Here is a 21181-nt window from a genome sequence, read left to right as displayed (position 1 = left end):
GCCGAGGGGGCAGGAGGGAGCAGGAGGGAGGAGGAGGGAGCAGGAGGGAGCAGGAGGGAGCAGGAGGGACCAAAAGGAAGCAGGAGGAGCAGAGGTAGAGAAAGCCATTGTACACATGGAGGGAGAACCATCAATAACAGGATCCTGGGCTAAGAAGGACATTTTTGTTTGCTTGTGTGTGTGTGTGTGTGTATGTGTGTAGGGGCAGGGTTAGGAATATGTGTATGTGAGGCACTGGATTCCCTGGGGCTGGAGTTACTGGTGGCTGTGAACTCCCAGATCAGGGAGCTAGGAACTGAACCTGGTCCTTTGAAAGAGCATCAAGTGCTTTGAACTACTTAGCTATTCCTTTTTTTAAAAAATTTTTATATTTGTTTATTTTATGTATATGAGTACACTGTAGCTGTCTTCAGATCCATTACAGCTGGTTGTGAGCCACCATGTGGTTGCTGGGAATTGAACTCAGGACCTCTGGAAGAGCAGTCAGTGCTCTTAACCACTGAGCCATCTCTCCAGCTACTTGGCTATTTCTTTAACCCCGAGTTTGCTTTTTGAGATAGCATCTCACGTAGCCCACATTGGCATCCAATTCACTTTTCAGCTATGGATGATACTGAACTCTTGTTCCTCCTGCTTCCACCTCTCAAACCCTGGGATAACAGGTATAAAAAGGGGTCCAGTTTATGTGGTCCTGTGAATGGAACTCAAAACTTCAGGTGTGCTAGGCAAGTACTCTACAGACTGAGCTACATTGCCAGCCCTTGCATTTTGTTGTTGGTGGTGGTGGTGGTGGTTTTTCAAGACAGGACTTCTCTGTGTAGTCCAGACTGTCCTGGAACTCACTCTGTAGAAGAGGCTGGCCTTGAACACATAGAGATCCGCCTTCCTCTGCCTGCCGAGTGCTGGAATTAAAGGCCTGTGCCACCACTGCAAAGTTGTTGTTATTATGGTATTATTATTGTATTATTATTATGGTATTTTTATTATGGTGGTATTATTATTACCGTTTTGCGGGGTCCCCAAGGAGACCAACAGACAGCATTAGATCCTCTGAGGCGGGTGAAACACTGGGTCCTTTGGAAGAGCAGGAAGCACACTTAACCACTGAGCCATCTCTCCAGAACCTTCCTGCTTCTGTTCCCAGGGTATCCCAGGGTAGCCTTGAACTCACTATGTATCCCAAGCTGCCTCCAGCTCCTGTCCTGCTGCCTCAGCCTCCTATTAGATCACACCTGTGTCCCATCAAGGCCAGCAAGGGCGTATTTTAATGAAGGAGCCTTCTGGAAAGAGATGGGTTGGGGAAAACAGGATGTAACCCGGCATGACGGTTTATGCCTGTCTTCTTGGCACTCAGGGGGCAGAGGCAAGTGGATCTCTGTGAGTTCAAGACCAGCTTGATCTACAGAGAAAGTTCCAAACCAGCCAAGACAACACACAGGGAGATCTTTGATGGAAGAGAGCATGCAGACCCAGGCATTACTATCTAATGCTCAGCAGAGAGGAGGTGTGTTCATTTTCTGCTTCTGTGATAAAATGCCACAATCAAAGCAACTTATTTAAAAAAAGAGTTAATTTTGGTTTACATTTCCAAGGGATGAGTCCATCGGGGCAGGGAGGCATGATTGCAGGGATCAGGCATAGTAACCACAGGAAGTTGAGAATCCACATCCTCAAACACAAGCAGGAAGCAGAGAGAGAGAGAGGGGTGGGGAGAAAGCCGTGTTTGACATTTCTTGCAGACACTTGTCAACATTCACCCTTCTTGGGCCAATGAGTCAGGCTTTGCCATTCTCATGAGGCCATGGAACTAGGGTTCTAAGCATGGCTGTGGCCATGTGAACAACACACACCTACTCTGGACCTCTCTCTAGACACTGTCTAAGGGGGAAGAAGGAGGAGGGTGCTCCATGTATGTAGCTATGGGGAAAGCTATCATTCCTGCTGGCTGCAGACCTTCCATTGTGCCTGCTTTAATGCCACCCACACTCACTCAGTGGCGCCCAAGGAGAACATTGGTGGAACTGGACTTTGGCAGTGGAACTTTCTGGCAAAGGGTGTGCTTCCTAGTTCCCACCCTGACCTCCTCTACAGGGTAAATATTCTTGAAACACCATTTTTAAAAATGTACTTGTTTACTTATTAGCAGCTGTGTATTCAACCTGGAGCCTCAGTGCCTTTGATGCCAGCATTAAGGAGGCAGAGGCAGATGATGCTCTATGAGTTTGAAGCCAGTCTTTTCTACAGAGCGAGTTCCAGGGCAACACAGTGAAATCCTGTCTTGAGGGGAAAAATACATACATACACATACATACATACATACATACATATCTACAAGAATGGGGATGCGAGATGGTCCAGTCATTAAAGAGCAGACTTACAACCAAAATCTAAAATCCAGGAGTGGTAACCCCATTGTTGGGGTGGTAAAAAGAAGTAGATTCAGGTGCCTACTGGACAAACTGATGAGTGCTAGGTTCAATGAAGGACCCTGGCTCAAGGAATAAGGCAGAGGGGCTGGTGAGATGGCTCAGTCAGAAAGGCACTTGCTGCCAAAGTTGACAACTCGAGCTTACTCCTCATCACTTCCATGGTGGAAGGAGAGAACTATTTCCAAAAAAGTCACCCTCTGGCCTCCATATGTATGATATTTGCACGTGTGCATACACATATAAATAAATGTAATTTTAAATATTTTTAGACAGAGGCAGAAAAATCTGGTTGTTTAAACCCAACCTGGTCTACATAGCAAGTTCTAGGCTAGCCAAGACTACAGAGACCCTGTCCCCAAATATAATATATAAAAGTAACTCTGTGTGTGTGTGTGTGTGTGTGTGTACACACTGGGTCTTACTATATGGCCCTGGCTGGCCTATAACTCCATATGCAGAACAGGCTGGTCTCACTCATTAAAAACCTGCCTCTGCCTCCCAAGTACTGGGATTAAAGGTGTGCATCACCATGCCCAGTTCTAGAATATATTCTGAAGCATTTTCAAATTAAGGCAGAGAGCACCAAGGAGGTACCCAGGTCAGCCGACGGCCTCCACACACAAGCACAGGTGAGCACAACTGCACACAGCAAGTTGAAAAGTACTCAAAGGGCCAGGCGGTGGTGACATGTGCCTTTAATTCCAGCATTCCAGAGGCAGGGGTGGGTGGATCTCTGAGTTGGAGGCCAGCTTGGTCTATCCAGTAAGTTCCAAGACAGGGAAACACAGAAAAACCCTGTCTCGAATAAACAAAAACAAAAATAACAAATCAAAAGTACTCAAAGATTGTTTATAACCCACAGAATCGGTCTTCTATGTCACCTTTCACTGCTGGCAGCTCTGAGTCCCATACTGAGACACATTGCCAGTCACACCAACACCAACCCTTGCAGACAGTTTTTGCTTTTATTGATCAAGAACATTTTCTTTTTTATAAAATCCACATACGCACACACACATCTACATTCATGCAAGATGCCTGCCATGCTCTGGCTAGCCCTTGCCCTGATCTCTCCTGGCATCAGACCCCAGTGGCCTCAGCCAGGAAGCCACCCTGTAGCTCCCCATGTCACTAGTGCAAAGGCAAAGAGAGGAGATCTCCTGCTCTACCTCCCTGCTCAGGAACAAAAGGTGGTACCCTTTATCCAAAGCAGGAAGTTGTGAGGAAACAGACCTACATCTCTCATCAGAGCTCCTGCTTAGGTCCCCAGCGCTGCAGCCGCTAATGCATTTGGGGCCCTCTGTTATTAAAGGGAGGTCCAAAGATGGGATATGAGTCACCAGGGATCATAGCATTAGCAACAATGCAGGAATGGAGCTAGGTTCTTTTCCATCCCCAAGGAGGTGGTGAGTACAACACTTGGAACCTTCCAGATCTGCAGGGAAACGGCCAGCCATGATTTTTAGAAGCATGTCCACAAGTTGTTCCTGGAGCTTGGAAACCTTCACCAGGACTATAATGGTCTCCTCGGGGTGCCCTCAGTGACCGCCCGTGTGGCTTGCTCAGGCACGAGGCTGGGGTCAGTCAGGATACTTGTGGAAGTGCTGAGCTGGCGAAGGGAATTCAGGACAGCTGGAAAAAGAGAGTGCGATGCTGTGGTGATTTGAATACTCTTGGCCCAGTGAGTGGCACTGTTAGGAAGTGTGGCCTTGTTGGAGGAAGTGTGTCACTGTGGGGTGGGCTTTGACACCCTCCTCCTGGCTGGCTTCCTTTGAATGAAGATGGAGAACTCTCAGCTCCTCCAGTGCCATGCCTGCCTGGATGCTGCCATGCTTCCTGCCTTGATAATGGACTGAACCTCTGAAACTGTAAGCCGGCCCCAGTTAAATGTTCTTTATAAGACTTACCTTGGTCATGGTGTCTCTTCATAGCAGTAGAAACCCTAACTAAGACAGATGTCTTTACAGTTAGGGATGAAGTCAATACTAGATAGCTAAACTGTAGGACTGTGAAAGGGAGCCTGTTTTCTGGGCTGAGCTAGGTTTAAACCCCAGAGACCCAGCAGATTAATCTGCAAGGGACAGAGGGCCTGCTTGCCATGCTCCCAGATATAGGCTCCTGACACGTGGACTCAACTCCATAATTCTGTGGCCATCAGTCATGTAGGCTGTCTGGACTCCACCCCCACAGTTACCTGGCCAGGTATGCTTCTCCCCACAGTTACCTGGCAACGGCAAGGTAGCCCAGCCCACTATAAAAGGAGCTGCTTGCCCCCTCCTCTCTCTTTTGCTCCCTTTCTTACTTTCTTGCTCTTACTCTCTCACCTCTAGCCCTCCTTCTCCCCCTCCCTTCCCCCCTCTCTCCATGTGGCCATAGCCAGCCTCTGCTTCTGTACTCTCTCCCTCTCTCTGCCTTTCTACAATAAACACCTTAAAACCATGGAGGGTCCCTGCTCATCAGAACCCACTGTGCTAGAACAATGAAGCAGGTTTCCCTCTAAAGAGCTGCATGTCTATCCTCCTGTCAGGAGGCCTACCTGCACTCCAGCCACGGCTGCCAGCCAAACCAAGCAGCCCACCGAGCCAGCTGCCTGAGCTAGCCAGACTCTCCTCCCCACGGTAACCTGCCAGAGCTCTCCTCCTACCCTTTTCCCTTCGGCCCCTGGGCCAGAGTCCACCTGAGGGTCCCCACTTTGTTCTCAGCTCTTCCGAGATATAGCAGCGTCCGAGAGTGAGAACCTGTTGCCCCTGGCCTCTGTGCGGCCCAGGGACCCCAGAACCGGCTCTTCCATGTTGCCCAGCAGTCTGTGGTGCCTGAGAGTTGGAGGCCGACTTCCACAGTTCCACGGGAACCCCAGATTGTGTCTTCCTCATCCCCAGAGCAGGATCCCATGGCTTCTCAAAGTCCAATGCCCACAGGGCGGTTCCGTGGGATTCATGGTGCAGTCAGACTTCCTAGCCCCAAGCAGATGCGGGACCCCATTTTTTACCCCACACTAAACAGGTGGCCCTTCCCTAGGACCTTTTCCTTTAGATGATTTAGAGTCTAAAGGACCATTCAGGATGGGACATGGTAAAACAGTCTCAAATCCTAGGCTGTATTCAAGACAGACTAGACTTGGAGACCAAACAAGGCTGGGTTTGAACTCTCTGTTCTGGAAACCCACAAGTATGTGTGCGTGCACATGTGTACATGTGTGTGTGCACATGTGTATACATGCGTGTCACTGGAAATTGAACTCAGGGTCTTACATATGATGATGTAAATGCTCTTCTGCTAAGCCATGCCCCAGCCCCTCCCTGGGGGATTCTAGGCAGGGGCTGTACCACTGAGCCACGCCCCCAGCCCCTCCCTGGGGCTGGGGGATTTCTAGGCCAGTGCTCTACAAAGCCTCACAATTTGGTGGCAGGAAGGTATCTCACATACTTGGCCGGAGAGCAGGTAGGGAACAGTACTGTTCCAGCCAGGCCAGTGAGGTCTGGCGGAGGCTGTGCAAGCTGGCGGTAGACACCATCCCATTGAAGGATTCAAATAAAGGTCGGATGAGGATGCTGAACTGGATTTGGAGTCAAGGAGCCCACCAGTGGTCCAGACAGGATCCCACCACTCCACATAGAACCCTGACACCTGACCCAAGCCAAGGCCAAGAAAGGCCTGTCACTGTTGAACCATGGACCCTGTGGAGAACCACTCTGCCCTTTCGCTCCCACCAAGGGTTATCCATTCATCTCTCTATCTCTCAGCCCCTCCCCTTAGTCCCTCCAGAGCCCTCATTCTGTATTAGTGGGTCCCACATCTCTAGGCTCAGTCAAGGACTTGAATACTGGCCTAATGGCACAGGTCTACAATCCCAGCCATTTAGGAGGCTGAGGCAGGAGGATCATGAGTTCAAGGCTAGCCAGAATAACTTAGTGAGAATTTGTCTCAAAATAAAAAAAGTTAAAAGAGGGTCGGGAAGGGGCTCATATGCGATCGATCTCTAGTACAGGAAAACAAACACAACTTGACCCTGAATCCAGGGGAGAGTGGATGCCCTACCTTCTCAAAGCCTCAAAGGACTTAGACTTTAGATCCTTCCAGTCTGCCTCAGGCACATCCCCAACCTCCTACCCCTTACTCTTGCTCCCTCTCAGCTCCTAGTCCCAGTTGCCACGCAATCTTGCAATGCTAGGGTCTGACGGTAGAGGGCAGAACCAAAGCCCATGGTGGTGGTGGGGGGGAGGGGGCGGGTTCTACAGCTCAGACTGGGGTCTGAGACCCAGGCTGGACTGAATGTAGCTACAGCAGCCATCACTGTCCTCAGGCCATCAGTCCGAATAAGGATACTACCCAGAACTTCCAGTTGTGCAGCGTGCGCGTCCGGACATAGTCATCAAACATGTCCCGCATCTGGTCAAAGCGCTGATGTGTGATGGGCACCCCGGTGGCCGGTAGCTGCTGCTGGCACAAGCTAGGAATGGGAAGAGTCGCCGTTCAGGGAATGTAGACACATCTCCTTCACCCTAGCCCCTGAGGACTTTTGCTGCTGTTGTTTGGTTTTTTAAGGTGCTGAGGACGAAACCCAGTACTTACATATGCTATGTAAGTATCCTAGGACAAACCACATCCGGAGCGCCTCAGTGGAGAATTTAGGGCAGTTGCTATTCACTGAGCCACACCCCCAAACCCTCACTAGCAGATATTTAGGAAAGCACTCTCACTGAGCCACGCCCCCAGGCCTTCAATGAAGTAGTCTAGGCAGGTGCGGTACCTCAGAGCCACTCCTCTAACCCCTCGCTCCAGGTTTTCTAGGCTGGGCTTCACCCCAGCTTACTTGATGGCAGCGTTGAGCTCCTCTATTTCATCCCGCAGCTGCTGCGCCTCCTCCTGCATGGCTGCCCGTTCCTGCTGCAGCATCAGGATGTACTCCGCTGTCTTCTGAAGCGTGGTTGCTTTGCTCACCTGCGAGCGCCACCAATGTGGGCCTCTGTGTTGGCAAGCCCTGGGAGCTGGTGTTGGGTGTTGGTCCAAGGAGGGGTTCCACGACTCTAAGGGAGTGTGCATTGCTGTCTGGGGGCTCACCTTGAGGCTGGGCTGGGCACTGAGCGTGCTGACAAGTCCGTGCAGGGTGTCGAATCCTAGCTTAATATTGAACCGCCTCTTCTGCTCCGCGGAGATGTGTGTGATACGTCGGTTCTCCATCTTAGAAAGCAGAAAGTGCGGTGAGTCTAAGTGGGAAGGCTCAGGAGGCCAGTTGCATCTTGGGGGTCAGGGGACGGCACATACCTTGTTGTTGTCTACACGACCCCGGCTTAGGACAGTTTGAGGGGGAGACAGGTGGACACTCAGTGCCCCCGGGGGTTGTATGGAGTTGAGATCCCCTGATAGTCGCCGCTCACTGCCTGTGGCAGGGACAGACCCACAGACAGACCGACACACAAGGGAGAAAGTCCCCTTGCCCTGACCCCATTCACAGCCCTCTTCATCCTCCCCCTCCCCATCCCCTAAGACCCAAGATCCCTCTAGCCCCTATTTACCGCTGGAGGCTGGAGGCGAGAGCCGCTCTGCTTTGGGGACAACCAGGGACCTGGGAGGAGCCAATGTGGCTGGGCCTGGAGGTGGCCGGGGTGGTGTAGGGGCCGGGATTGGGGGGAAAAAGGCACGGGCACGGGGGATTTCAGAGACTGTATCCTGCTGGGGTGGAGAAGGGCAGAGAGTTGGAGTAAAGGTCCTAGACTGACCCTCACCTCCCAGTGCCCGCCATCTTACCGGGGACTCTGGAGGCCGGAGGAGGGTACTGGGCATAGTCGGAGGCTCCAGTGCTTGCTCAGGCTTGGCTGGGTACAGGCAGGACTATGAGGACCACTAGACTGGCCCAATCAAGTCCATCACCAACTAAGACCCCTTCTTGTCCCCAGCAGCCCACACACCCCTTTCAGACATAGCTCATATCCCTAATATCACTCCACCTTCTCTGTCTCCCAAGACCACCCTGAGACCCCAGCCCTCTGCCTTTCAGGCTTTCCCATGCATTTCAAAGTCGCTTCCTCCCAGTATCTCGTCCATTCGCCTCTCCCATCTCACCTGCCCTGAGCAGCTGTGTAAGACAGGGGTTGTTGTCTCTGGCAGTGGCAGTGGCAGTGGGACTGGTGGTGGCAGAGGCCAAGGTGGGTGGATTGGCTTTTTGTCCCCCAGGGGATGGGGAGGAGGGCTTGCACCTGGGTTGTATTCCCTGAGGCACAGTGAAGTGAGGCCCAAAGACGGGTTCCAGGTACCCATGGGGCAGATGGTCTACAGGGAAGGGGGCGGGACCAGGGCCGGGCTGTGGGGTGGGGACAAAGGTTGTGGGTGCAGGAAGCGTAGACACTCCTGGAGCAGGAGGGACCGAGGTGAATGGGAACCTGGCAGAGAGGAGAGATTCTTCTGGCAACAAAGAGGGGGGCGGAGCCATTGTGGGGAAGGGAGAGGGGGTGCAGGGCTCTAAGCCATGCACCTTGACAGGGGTGGGGAATGGAAGGAGAGGGGTCGGTCCAGGAGCAGGTGGGATCTTGGTCTTAGGGTCTTCAGGAAGAAGGAATTCAGAGCTCAGAAAGGGGTTGGGATCCAAGGGTCCAGAGCAGCTGTTCCGAGCCTGGGGGAGGGGCAGGGGAAGGCAGGATGATCGTCAGAGAGCAGGGGATTGAGCCACCTTCTTGCAACTGCCAGGAAACCTCTATCCTGGCTATGTATTGGACTGGGTATAGAGGAGAACTGATCCATACATGTGCACGCACATGCATACACATATGCATGCATGCACGCTTCAGAAATTACAACCTCATGTACAGCCGTGGCCAACATAACCCTTGTGCAAAAATTAGGCGTGGATCAGTCTTACAGATGATCCATGATCCACTCAGCCAACAAATAATCTGTCCAATACAGCTACTAATCTAGTCATCCATTAATTCATTCACTAATTACCCACCACCTATCCCTTCCACTTATCTATTCTTCATCCATCAAAACATCAAACCTGCCATTCATCCATTCTTTATCCATCCATGCACCCCATCCATCCACCTGCCCATACAGCCATTCATCCATTCATCCACCCATCTGTCCATCCATCCATCCATTCACCTATCTGTCCATCTATCCATCCACCTGTCCGTCCATCCATTCACCCATCCACCTGTCCATCCATCCATCCATCCATCCATCCATCCATCCATCCACCTGTCTATCTATCCACCTACCCACCCACCCATCCATCCATCTACATGCCCAGCCCCACTGACTTACCCATTAATCTATGTATTACCCATCCATCCACCTGTTCATCCATCCATCCATCCACTTGTCCATCTGTCATCCATCTTTCTATCCATCCATCCACCCACCTGTCCATCCATGCATCCGTCCATCCACCCAACTGTCTGTCCATCCATTTTTTGCACCCGTTTACCAACTTGGTCTCTCATCCTGAACTCACCCAACTCTCTACTCCAACTCCAGCTGGGATGGACTAGAATGAGGAATGTCTAGGGCTGGGTGAGGTACACTGGTGTTTCTTTGAGGCAGTTCCAGAAGGGATAGACTTAAGAAGGTGGGGTGTGCTGGTTAAATGCCATTGTCAACATGATTCAGTTAAGAAATGGGTAGGGTGGGCTGGTGAGATGGCTCAGTGGGTAAGAGCACCCGACTGCTCTTCCGAAGGTCCAGAGTTCAAATCCCAGCAACCACATGGTGGCTCACAACCATCCGCAACAAGATCTGGCGCCCTCTTCTGGAGTGTCTGAAGACAGCTACAGTGTACTTACATATAATAAATAAATAAATCTTTAAAAAAAAAGAAATGGGTAGGGCATTAGTGAAACCCACCTCTTGGGTGTGTCTCTGATGATGTTTCCCCGAGAGGGTTAACAGAGAGAAAAGATTCATCCTGGTGTGTGGCAGAACCATTCTATGGGGGTGGGATACCAGACTGAAGACAATGTGGGCCAGCGTGATGGCTCAGAAACTTAAAAGCTCTTGTCACCAAGCTTGATAGGCTGATTTGACCACAGGAACTCACATGGGGGATAGGAAAGAACTAACTCCTGAAGGTTATCCTCTGACCCCCACATGGGCACCCCCCCTGCGCGTACGCACACATGTGTGTGTGCACACACACACGTGAAAACACACAAAATAAAATTTAAAAAATGTAAGTATGGGGGCTGGTAGAGTGGCTCAGTAGGTAGAACACTTACCACCAAGCCTTGACTTGAGTTCAGTGCCTGGGACCCACAGGATAGGATGGTGCAAGGGGAAAACTGCTACGTTCAAGCTGTCCTCTGACCTCCACACACATGCCATGACATGCATGTGCTCTACATCACGCCTGGACACACACACACACACACACACACTCCTCCTCCTCCTGCTCATTGCCATCGTCATCATCGTTGTCATCATCACATGAAAATAAGCAAGCGAGCCAGGTACCAGCCTTCTCCCCTCTGCTCCCTCACCCGGTGTGAGCAGCTGCCTCATGGTACTTCTCTCTTACCTTCTCCATGGTATCCTTCAAACCTGATCCCAAAGAAACCTCTCAGAAAGCTCTTTAAGCCAGGTATCTTGTCAAGGGGAGAGGTAACTAAGATGGGGGAGACATGCCATGAATGCTCCGCTCATAGTCTGGGGGTCCAAATGGAATAACTTGGGGGGGTGGAAGTCCTCTAGTAAAGGCACTCCCCCCACCCCAACCTCTCCATCTTTCCTTCCTAGCTCTGTTACACCTCCTCCCCCAGACTAGACTAGAACCTCTGAAGCCACGAGCCCAAGTAACTCCTCCCTGAGGTTGTTTTTCTAGGTGTGTCCCGGTGATGAGAGAGCTGACAGGCCAGCTGAGCCATTTACCAAGCAATCCAGCCATCTGAACTCTCTGTTCTCCCATCCACCCATCCATCCATCCTCCATCTGTCTATCCATCTACCATCTGTACATTGACCAACCACGAAGGCAACAAATCGCTCCTCCATTCACAAAGCCAAGCATCACTGGGTCATCTACCACTAATTCTCCAATCAGTTCTAAGTAGCCATTCACAAAGCCATGCATCACTGGGGCCATCCGCCCACTGGTTCATCAATTCTGAACCAGCCCACTCTACTTTACATTCCCTTACCCACAGATGCACACACCATTGCCTACCATGATCTTTCCATTTACTGCTGCATATGTCTCTTTGTATTCTCAATCACTCACTCACTGGGCAACCCTTTATGGATTGGCAATCTGTGTATGGAAATGACTAGAAACAGCGAATGTAATCGTGACCAAGACCACCCCTTCCAGCAAGCTGTCCAGTGGAGGAGACAGACCTCTCAAGATCAACTGCAAAAGCAGCCGAATTGTTCAGTGATAGGAGGAAAAGACCCTGGGGTGGTTAGGATTACCTTTCAACATGACAACCAGGAGTTCTCATAGGAAGGGTCTCAGTGAGAATCTGCTAACGCTGGGTTGGCCTATAGCCATGTCTATTGGGGATTGTCTTAATGGTCAGAAGTCAGGTGATATGGGAAGACCCAGCCCACTGTGGGTGGCACCATTCCCTAAGCAGAGGATCCTGAACGGTGTAAAAGTAGAGAAACGGAGCTGGACATAAGTAAGCGAGTAGGTGAGCATGCACGCAATCATTTCTCTCTGCTCCTGACTGTAGATGTGCAATGATGGCTGAGGTTCCTGCCTTGACTACCCCACAAAGATGGACTGTAACCTGAGGCTTCAAGCTAACATAAACCCCTTTCTTCCCTCTAAGTTGCTTTTTCCTTGGGGTATTTTAGTACAACCACAGAAATGAAACTAGAATGGACACTTAACAGTGGCAGGGAAATGACCTCTGAATTGGGCACAGGAGTTACAGTGAAACAAGATGCCGATTTACAGTTGTCTAGACACACACCCATTCTGTTTCCATGCACACATTCCTGGCCCTTCCAATCTGGCTTGCCCTTTCCCTAGCCTGTCGTTCACTAAGACTCAGAATACTAGGCAGGTACAGATGGTGTACACCTTTAATGGCTGCACTCAGGAGGCGAAGACAGGTTGATCTCTATGAATCCAAGGCCATTCAGGGCCCTGAGACCATGTATCAAAAACAAAACAGAACTAAAAGCTTTCTTCTGGATTGTGCCCTGTTCTGTGCGTCTTCTGCCATCTACCCCCACCCCACTCCCATTCAGTTCATGTAATTCTGTTTTGTAGGGTTTTCTTTCTCTGCTGCCTAGGTTTTCCGGGGCCCTCTGCCTGGTTGGCCCAGTAAATGTCTTTTTACCTCCTGGCCCCAGGCAGAGGCCAAGCTAGCTCTCACATGCTCTGGGTAGACTGTGCAGAGCAGGATAAACTCACCTGTAGGCGTGTATTCCCTGAGTGAGGGGTCATGCCTGAGGAGGAGGAAGATGAGGCTGGAGATGGCATCTCTGGGGCCAGGATCCCACTGCTGAAGAGGGAGTCAGCCATGGGGCCAAAGCTGGGGGACTCCAGGTAGTTTGAAGATGTGGGCGTCTGAGGGGGGCGGTAATTGGTGAAGAAATCTGTAATTGGGACACAGAGGACAGCAAATGATATTAAGAACTCAGAAGAGGCCATAGACACAGTTCCCACACTGGAGAGGTTGGATAGGGACCAGGAGAGGTGGAAGGCTTCTACAAGAGACTGTGAAACAGTTCCTGTCACACTCAGGGGAAGCTGAAGTAGAGACAGATAGGATTGCCCTGGGGGAGATGGTGGGGTCTAGGAGTATGTGGGTGAGAGCCCCAGGAAGCTGCTCACCCATGGAGTCCCAATGCTAGATCACTTCCCCTCCCTGTGTCTGCTCCCCCTTCTAGCACTGTTGGCATTCTTGAAAGAAGGGGTCACAGAGAGGCCCTGTGAAGGAAAAAGGTGGGGTACAGGGGAGTTGCCCCAGTATGTCAGGGATGAATCAAGGGTGAACAGGTTCATGAGGTCAGTAGGTCAGGGAGAGGTTAGACTTGCTGAGAGATCAGGAAACTGAAGCTGTATGGAGTAAAGTCCTGGCTGACATTTGGGGGACACAGGATTCGCTCAGAGTTGGGGTGTAAGTGGCAGGGAGCCAGGGACCCTGAAAGTTTATGGAGAGGGGTGTAAGGCAGCCAGATTGTTTAGGGGTGTGAGTTGTGTAAGTTCTGGGCTATTCTGGTTTTGGGAAGCAAGCTGCTCATGGCCTAACCACATCCCGGGCTGGGGCGACACCCGCCTACCCTCTCCCTTCCGGGCACCTTTCTCTGACCCTGGCCAGCCTGTGTTCTGTGCCCAAGGCCTCCTGGGCCAGTCAGAGCAGACCCCAACATGGTTGCTTCTCGCAGGGTTTGGTGGGCTGCAGCCACCTCCTCCAGAATCCCCAGCCAGGAGAGCTGCTCAGACGTCTCTGACATATATCACCTCTCAACACCAAGGTAGTTAGGGAAAGTCACAGGATCGCGGTGTATATGCCTATGTGGTGTGTATATTTATGTATATACATATGTTGAGAGTGTATATGGGAGTGCAGCAGGTGTATATATGTATGTGCATGTGTATATCCATGTGTGTGTACATATGTGAAAGTGTGCATATATGTGTATACATGTATATGATTACATGTGTATATACATATATGTATACATGTAGGCCTCTGAACATGTGGGTGAGCATATGTAGGGCATATGTATGCATGTTGTCATGTGTGTCCATGAGTGAATGCATATGTGTGTGACCATGTGTGTATGCCTGTGCATAAAGTGTTTGTGTGCAGTGGTGCATGTGTATGAATATATGTGCTATGCGTGGCATGTGTGAATATATGTGAGTGTATGTGTGTGTGTATTCGTGTGGGTGTTTGTCTTAGGTGGTTCTACCTGGCCAGAAGACTAGACAGGCTCTGAGTACCAGTATACAGTGACAAGAAGCTGTCTGCTTCTTTGGTTGTCTGTCCCTCAGATATGATTGAACGAACCCGGCATGCCCACGTCTCTCCCAGTATCGGACACTGTCCTGTGTCCCCACTTTTTACAAAGGAATAGGGGGGGGACCAGAAAGGGGTCACCAGAGTTCCATCGCTCTCGGCCCTTGTCAGTAAGTCATTTGGAGCCCAGGATTAGAGCATAGATTGGCCTCTGGCAAACCAGCCCATCATATCAGAGCCTCAGACTGCTCCTGTACTGTGAACTGTCCACACCTGTTCCCAGCAGCCTCCAGAGATTCCCTCCCTCTCCCAGTCTCCCATCAAACCCCAGTCCTTCCCTGACCTGGTCCTCACACTGGTCAGCCACAATCTCTGCCCCTGAACCTGCCCTCCCCCAACCTCCTGCCTCTGTGGAATTTGGTGCCTTCCACAGGGTTTCCAGAAAGACGAGAGTGGAAACCCTCGTGGCTCAAGGCTCTCCCGCAGCATGGCCAGCTAGAGAGGGTCACTGTGACCACCTGTTCTGGGAGAGCTATGCTTGCCCCCAATCAGCGGCCACCTAGGATTGATTGGCAAGTTACTGCAAACTCCAACCCAACCACATTTTGCCCAGAGCATGGGTGGGCACAGCTGAGCTCCTACCTGTGGTAGGGGTCTGTGGGCCAAGAGTGAGTGGCTCTCCTGGGGGACAAGTCTGCTTCCCGGGCACTGCCATCAACACTTCTGCCCCTGGCAGACCCCACCCTCCCAGGGTTATGGCCGGGGAGGTGGGGATGGGGGTGGTTCCTCATTCCCTAGTACCCGTCCCATAGGCCTCACCTCTTGAATGACAGGCCCGGGACCTTGTAGGGAAGAAGCTGGGAGGGGGTGTGTCACTCAAATGAAGCTTCTCTCTCAGAGACTCTATCTTTTCAGGTTTGGGTAAGATATTCTGATATCCCCCTGAGCCCCAACATTTAGGGAGTTTTAAAGGCCCCCAAATAAATCCCCATAAGAAGCAGTGAGCAAGAAATACACACAGTGCTAGGTGGTGGCGAGCGCACTTAGGCAGAGGCAGTCAGATCTCTGTGAGTTCCAGGACAGCGAAGGCTACACAAAGAAATCCTGCCTCAAACAACAACAACAACAACAAACAAACAGCAAACGTAAAAACTGAAAAAAAAAATAAAATAAAAATTTAAAGAGAGAGAGAGAGAGATTCGTGCAGGCAAGACAATAGTGTGGGGAAGGAAGACCCTATTGGAAAACAGGAAGTTGTATTATGACTCACACTTGGAATCCAGACACCCAGGAGACTGAGACAGAAGGATCATGAGTTCAAGGCCAGCCTGGGCTACATAGTGACTCTATCTCAAATAAGAAGTGTGTGTGTGTGTGTGTGTGTGTGTGCTGGGGTGGTGGGGAGAATGGATGGAGAAGGGGAGGGAACGGGAGAGGAAAAGGGAGAGGACACGCTCTAGGCATGATGAAACACACATCTATCCTCTAGTCCCGATTTAGGCATGGTGATACACACGTCCTTTAGTCCCAGTACTCAGGAGGATCAGCGTTCAGGACAACTTGGCCACACAGCAAGTTCAAGACCAGCCCGGACTGGCTCATATCCTTGTTACCTAGCTAGCTTTAACTGTCAATTTGACAATTTCCTATGGTAACGTGAAGTGGGGAATGGAATTGAGGGACTGCTTAGATCAAACTGGTCAGTTGTCCTGTTTGCTGGGGATCATCTTGATTGTTAACTGATGTGGAGGTATCTAAGTGTGTTGGCTCATTTTATGTCCGCTTGATACAAGCTAGAATCATCTGAGAGGCGGGAGCTTCAGCTGAGGGGATGCCTCCATAAGATCAGGCTGCAGGTGAGCCTCTGAAGCATTGTGATAATTGGTGGTTGATGGGGGAGGGCCCTGCCCACCATGGTGGTGGTCCTGGGTTCTATAAGAAAGCAGGCTGAGCAAGCCTAGAGAAGCAAGCCAGTAAGCAGCCCCCTCCATGGTCTCTGCATCAGCTCCTGCTCCAGGTTCCTGTCTTGACTTCCTCCAATGATGGACTATATGATATGGAAGTTGCTGTTGGTCATGATGTTTCAGTTTCATCACAGCAACCGGAGCCCTGAGTCCTCGAATTCATTCTTCCAAGGTTTCCACCCTGATTTCCCTCAGTGACAGACTGTAACCTTTAAGGTGAGATAAACCCTTCCTTTCCTTTGGTCAGAGCATTTGTCATAGAAACAGAAAGAAAAACACCCTGTCTCAAAAGAAGGTCTGGGGGAGAATTGTTCTCATAGACTCACACTGACAGGGTCAGAGTATCTGGAAAAACCCAGACACATCAGAAACTCAATAGCCTGAGAAAAGAGGAGTCTGGGAAAACCTGCCACTTTGCAAAATGCTTTAAAACAACAACAACAAACAACCCTTGGTGCTTCTAAGCTGGATGTAGTGGTGCAGGCCTTTAATCCCAGCACTTGGGAGACAAAGGCTGGCAAACCTCTGTGAGCTTGAGGCCAGCGGAGTCTACACAGTGAGTTCCAGAACAACCAGAGCTACACTTCGAGACCCTGTTTCAAAAATAGACAAGAGATTTGACACCTCAAATTCTCTTGACAGTCACAGTGGCTTCTGAAGTGCTCAGGATTGAACCCAAGGATTCTCCCATGCCAGATCATAAAGGATGTGTGTGGTAGAGCCCACACCTAGAATCCCCCAGGGAGGGGCTGGGGGCGTGGCTTAGTGGTAGAGCCCCTGCCTAGAATCCCCCAGGGAGGGGCTGGGGGCCTGGCTCAGTGGTAGAGCTCCTGCCTAGACTGCCCCAGGGAAGGGCTGGGGGCGTGGCTCAGTGGTAGAGCCCCTGCCTAGAATCCCCCAGGGAGGGGCTGGGGGCCTGGCTCAGTGGTAGAGCTCCTGCCTAGAATCCCCCAGGGAGGGGCTGGGGGCGTGGCTCAGTGGTAGAGCCCCTGCCTAGAATCCCCCAGGGAGGGGCTAGGGGCGTGGCTCAGTGGTAGAGCCCCTGCCTAGAATCCCCCAGGGAGGGGCTGGGGGCCTGGCTCAGTGGTAGAGCACCTGCCTAGAATCCCCCAGGGAAGGGCTGGGGGCGTGGCTCAGTGGTAGAGCCCCTGCCTAGAATCCCCCAGGGAGGGGCTAGGGGCGTGGCTCAGTGGTAGAGCCCCTGCCTAGAATCCCCCAGGGAGGGGCTAGGGGCGTGGCTCAGTGGTAGAGCCCCTGCCTAGAATCCCCCAGGGAGGGGCTAGGGGCGTGGCTCAGTGGTAGAGCCCCTGCCTAGAATCCCCCAGGGAGGGGCTAGGGGCGTGGCTCAGTGGTAGAGCCCCTGCCTAGAATCCCCCAGGGAGGGGCTGGGGCGTGGCTCAGTGGTAGAGCCCCTGCCTAGAATCCCCCAGGGAGGGGCTAGGGGCGTGGCTCAGTGGTAGAGCCCCTGCCTAGAATCCCCCAGGGAGGGGCTGGGGCGTGGCTCAGTGGTAGAGCCCCTGCCTAGAATCCCCCAGGGAGGGGCTGGGGCGTGGCTCAGTGGTAGAGCCCCTGCCTAGAATCCCCCAGGGAGGGGCTAGGGGCGTGGCTCAGTGGTAGAGCCCCTGCCTAGAATCCCCCAGGGAGGGGCTGGGGGCGTGGCTCAGTGGTAGAGCCCCTGCCTAGAATCCCCCAGGGAGGGGCTGGGGGCGTGGCTCAGTGGTAGAGCCCCTGCCTATTAGGCACAGGGTCTTGAGTTCCAACTAATACATCCTTTCCCCCTACCACTTCAAGTTAAAGCACCATTCATCTTCCCACTGGCGCAAAGCCTTACAGTCTCCTAGAGTCTTTACTTAACCTGACCCTTTCCTTTCAGTATGCCCTGCCCAGTGGCGAAGGACCCCTCTCACCTGATATCTCCATGAAGTCATCTAGGCTGGGCTGCAGCGGCGTCAGGTCTGGCTGGATCATGTCAGCATTGCCAACATAAGCTGGAGGGACAGTGGTGAGGTTGGAGGCTGCAGGCTGGGAAGCCGTCTCAGCCTTCTCCCTTCGCTACCCCCTGTCACTCCTCACCATCTTCTGGGGGCAGCTGCAGGGACGAAGGGCTGGGCTGTGTCATGGTGAAGAGTGTGTCGGAGATATCCGACAAGAAGCAGTCCAGGTCCAGAAGCTGCCGGCTCCCAGGCTCCTCCTCGGAGCCCCCAAGCAGCACAGGCACCACGCTGGAGAAGAGCTGTTCGCACCATCGCTCTGGTGGCGGCCACCCACCTTCCACCTGGCAGGACACAGAGGTCACTGCCCTGGTCTTCCATGTTACCCCTTGCCTGGGGCTGAAGTGGTTCCCCATACCGGCTAGAAAGCCTCTCTAAAGGACACCACCTCCCTTTTTCCTGGCGAGCCTGGTTCTCTGTCTGGAAGGCCAAGGTCATCCTATCAGCCTCTAACGACTCCCTGTATAAAGCAGAGGGGGGCGCCAATAGCCTTTCCTGTTCTCTATGTTACAATCTGGCTGATTCATTCTTCCTTTCTTTCTTTCTTTCTTTCTTTCTTTCTTTCTTTCTTTCTTTCTTTCTTTCTTTTTGATTTGTTTTTGTTTTTGTTTTTGTTTTTGTTTTCCGAGACAGGGTTTCTCTGTATAGCCTTGGCTGTCCTGGAACTCACTCTGTAGACCAGGCTGGCCTTGAACTCAGAAATTCGCCTGCCACTGCCTCCCAAGTGCTAGGATTAAAGGTGTGTGCCACCACCACCTGGCTGGCTGGCTGTTTGTTTCTTGTTTTTGTTTTTTCATTGTTGTTCTGTTTTTGGTTTTTGGTTTTTGGTTTTTATAAAGGGTTTTACTATATAGACCTTACTGGTCAGAAACTCATTATGTAGACCAGACGGACCAGGCTCGCTTCAGTTCACAAAGACCTGGCTGCTTCTGCCTTCCATGTTTTAGGATTAAAAACATGCACCAGTCTAGGCGATGATGGTGGCAGTGGTGGTGGTGGCAGCCCAAGCACGCACATCTTTAATCTCAGTACTCAGGAGGCAGAGGCGGGCAGATCTCTGAGTTTGAGGTCAGCCTGATCTACAGAGTGAGTTCCAGGACGGCCAGGGGCTACACAGAGAAACCCTGTCTTGAAAAACCAAAAAAAAAAAAAAAAAAAAAAAAAAAAAAATACCAAAACCAAAACCAAAAAAGGCACCAACACATCTTTTGCTGGCTTTAACTTTTTGAGGTAGGGTTTCATGTAGCCCAGGCTGGCCTGGACTCTCTGTGTAGTAGAGGATAGCCATGGTCCTATTACCTCTTCCTCCTTATCAGTAGCACTGCTTATCTGCACCATCAAGCCTAGGCAATTGTTTTAGTTCTTGAAGACAGGGCCCCTAAGCTTGCCTCAAACTTCCTGAGCTGACCGTAAACTTGAAATCAGCAGATGCCTGGCTTTCTATCTGAGCTCTTCTGAGATGTCTGTCCTCTGTCTGAGCTCTTCTGAGACGTCTGTCCTCTGGACCCTCTCCCCCTAGGCCTCCCACTACCTGCTTGATTTTCTTAAGACAAGGAGGTCTCTGCAGCCCACACTGGCGTTGGAGTCATTATTTAATGCAGGCTAGCCTGGAACTCACTGCCATCCTCCTACCTCATAACTGGAATTTCTCCAAAAGAGAAAGCTGCGGGATGATCCACACCCAACTTAGAGACTACTCCTATTTTTCTCATACCCCAGTCACCTTGTCCAGACCCCGCCTTCGGTCAGCCAGGCAGACATTTTCCATTCTCCAGCTTCCATGTTCCTAGGTGCCCTTCCCTGCTAGACTTACGGAACACTCACCTGCTTGGGAGCCAGGAAATCCCCTTCCCTGCTGGACTTACGGAGCTATGAAGACACAAAGTTATACACTGGATCCTCTGTCCCGAGTCATCCACCATCCACCCACATCCATTGGTGCTATTTCCCCAGACCCCGCCCCTTTCCACCATGGTGCAGGGCTGGGGAAACCCTGTGCAGCTACTAGGCTGGGACTAACTGGGGTGGGTCAAAGGTATGGGTTACGGTGAGGTCGCGCGATCCCCTCCAGGACTCTTAAGACCCAAGGACTGCAGGTGCCAGTCCCACTGACCCGCTTTTTGTAGTAGATTCTCCACTTGTGGTATTCGCGCATCACCACCTCGATGCGCCGCTTCCAGTAATTACCCTCCAGGACGACAGCCTAGGGTAGGGCAGGCGTCAGGGCTCAGTGCGAAGGGTGACACCCCAGATGGTCAATTTCCCCAAATCCCATCTCACACCCAATCCCCACCGCGGGAGGGAATCTCTGGGTGGATAAGCGGATGCGGGCAGCCCATTCTCCAGCTACCTCAGGTTTCCGGTGCTCATCAGCTTCAGACCCCTGCAGAGGGGTCACGAAACCACACACTGGGCTCTTCCTCCGTTGCACATCTGAGGGAAGAAGGCCATGTCAGAAGCACCCGTACCTCTCATCCTCCACCCAGCGAGACTGGAAGTCGATGCCTGCCTGACCCTTATCTTTTGCTCAGACATTGGTCCTTTGCTGGTCTCAAAGTCATTAGGGACCTTGAGCCACTGGTTTTTCTGCCTCAACCTCCCAAGAGCAGTGTCATGTACATTTTATGCAGCGATGATGGAGGAACCTAGAGCTTCCTGCATGCTAGAAACACTACCCACTGAGCCACCTCTCTTTCCTCCCTCCCTCCTCCTATCTCTTGCTACAAGTTCTACTACTGAATCACCCCCCACCCCCTCTCTCTCACTGGGACAGTCCAGGCACGCCACTGCTGAGCCACACCCCCATCCTCAGTGGATGGTTCTGAGGAAGTGTACTGAGGAGATACACCACTAAGCCTGTGTACACTGGTTTCTTTTTATTTATTTAAT

At 51.7% G+C, this 21181-nt stretch overlaps 1 protein-coding gene across 6 annotated transcripts in view; it reads right to left on the bottom strand.

Annotated features, from left to right (window-relative positions):
• Positions 1-3259: 3259 nt before the first annotated feature.
• Positions 3260-21181, bottom strand: part of Mlxipl (MLX interacting protein like) — a 47757-nt gene continuing 29835 nt past the window's right edge. For 2 of the 6 annotated variants that reach the window (XM_085837267.1, XM_085837261.1), the window contains exons 3-16: positions 20643-20725; positions 20406-20495; positions 20117-20161; positions 18375-18576; positions 18209-18289; positions 12783-12967; positions 8493-9039; positions 8178-8245; positions 7946-8102; positions 7695-7810; positions 7243-7610; positions 6756-6879; positions 5856-5985; positions 3260-4061 (exon numbers count right to left, since the gene is read on the bottom strand). In XM_085837267.1, the coding sequence (XP_085693393.1) occupies positions 3943-4061; positions 5856-5985; positions 6756-6879; positions 7243-7610; positions 7695-7810; positions 7946-8102; positions 8178-8245; positions 8493-9039; positions 12783-12967; positions 18209-18289; positions 18375-18576; positions 20117-20161; positions 20406-20447 (2184 nt within the window). In that variant the 5' untranslated portion in view covers positions 20448-20495; positions 20643-20725 and the 3' untranslated portion in view covers positions 3260-3942. Of the gene's footprint in view, positions 4062-5855; positions 5986-6755; positions 6880-7242; positions 7611-7694; positions 7811-7945; positions 8103-8177; positions 8246-8492; positions 9040-12782; positions 12968-18208; positions 18290-18374; positions 18577-20116; positions 20162-20405; positions 20496-20642; positions 20726-21181 lie in introns of those variants that run through there. The other 4 variants (XM_085837263.1, XM_085837265.1, XM_085837262.1 and 1 more) reach the window with 4 other exon arrangements.

Source organism: Mus caroli, unplaced genomic scaffold (assembly GCF_978045245.1).
Source record: "Mus caroli unplaced genomic scaffold, Mus_caroli_1 scaffold_4, whole genome shotgun sequence".
NCBI lineage: Eukaryota > Metazoa > Chordata > Mammalia > Rodentia > Muridae > Mus > Mus caroli.
The sequence above is the reverse complement of the archived record's forward strand: the minus strand, read 5'-3'. Positions and strand labels throughout refer to the sequence as shown.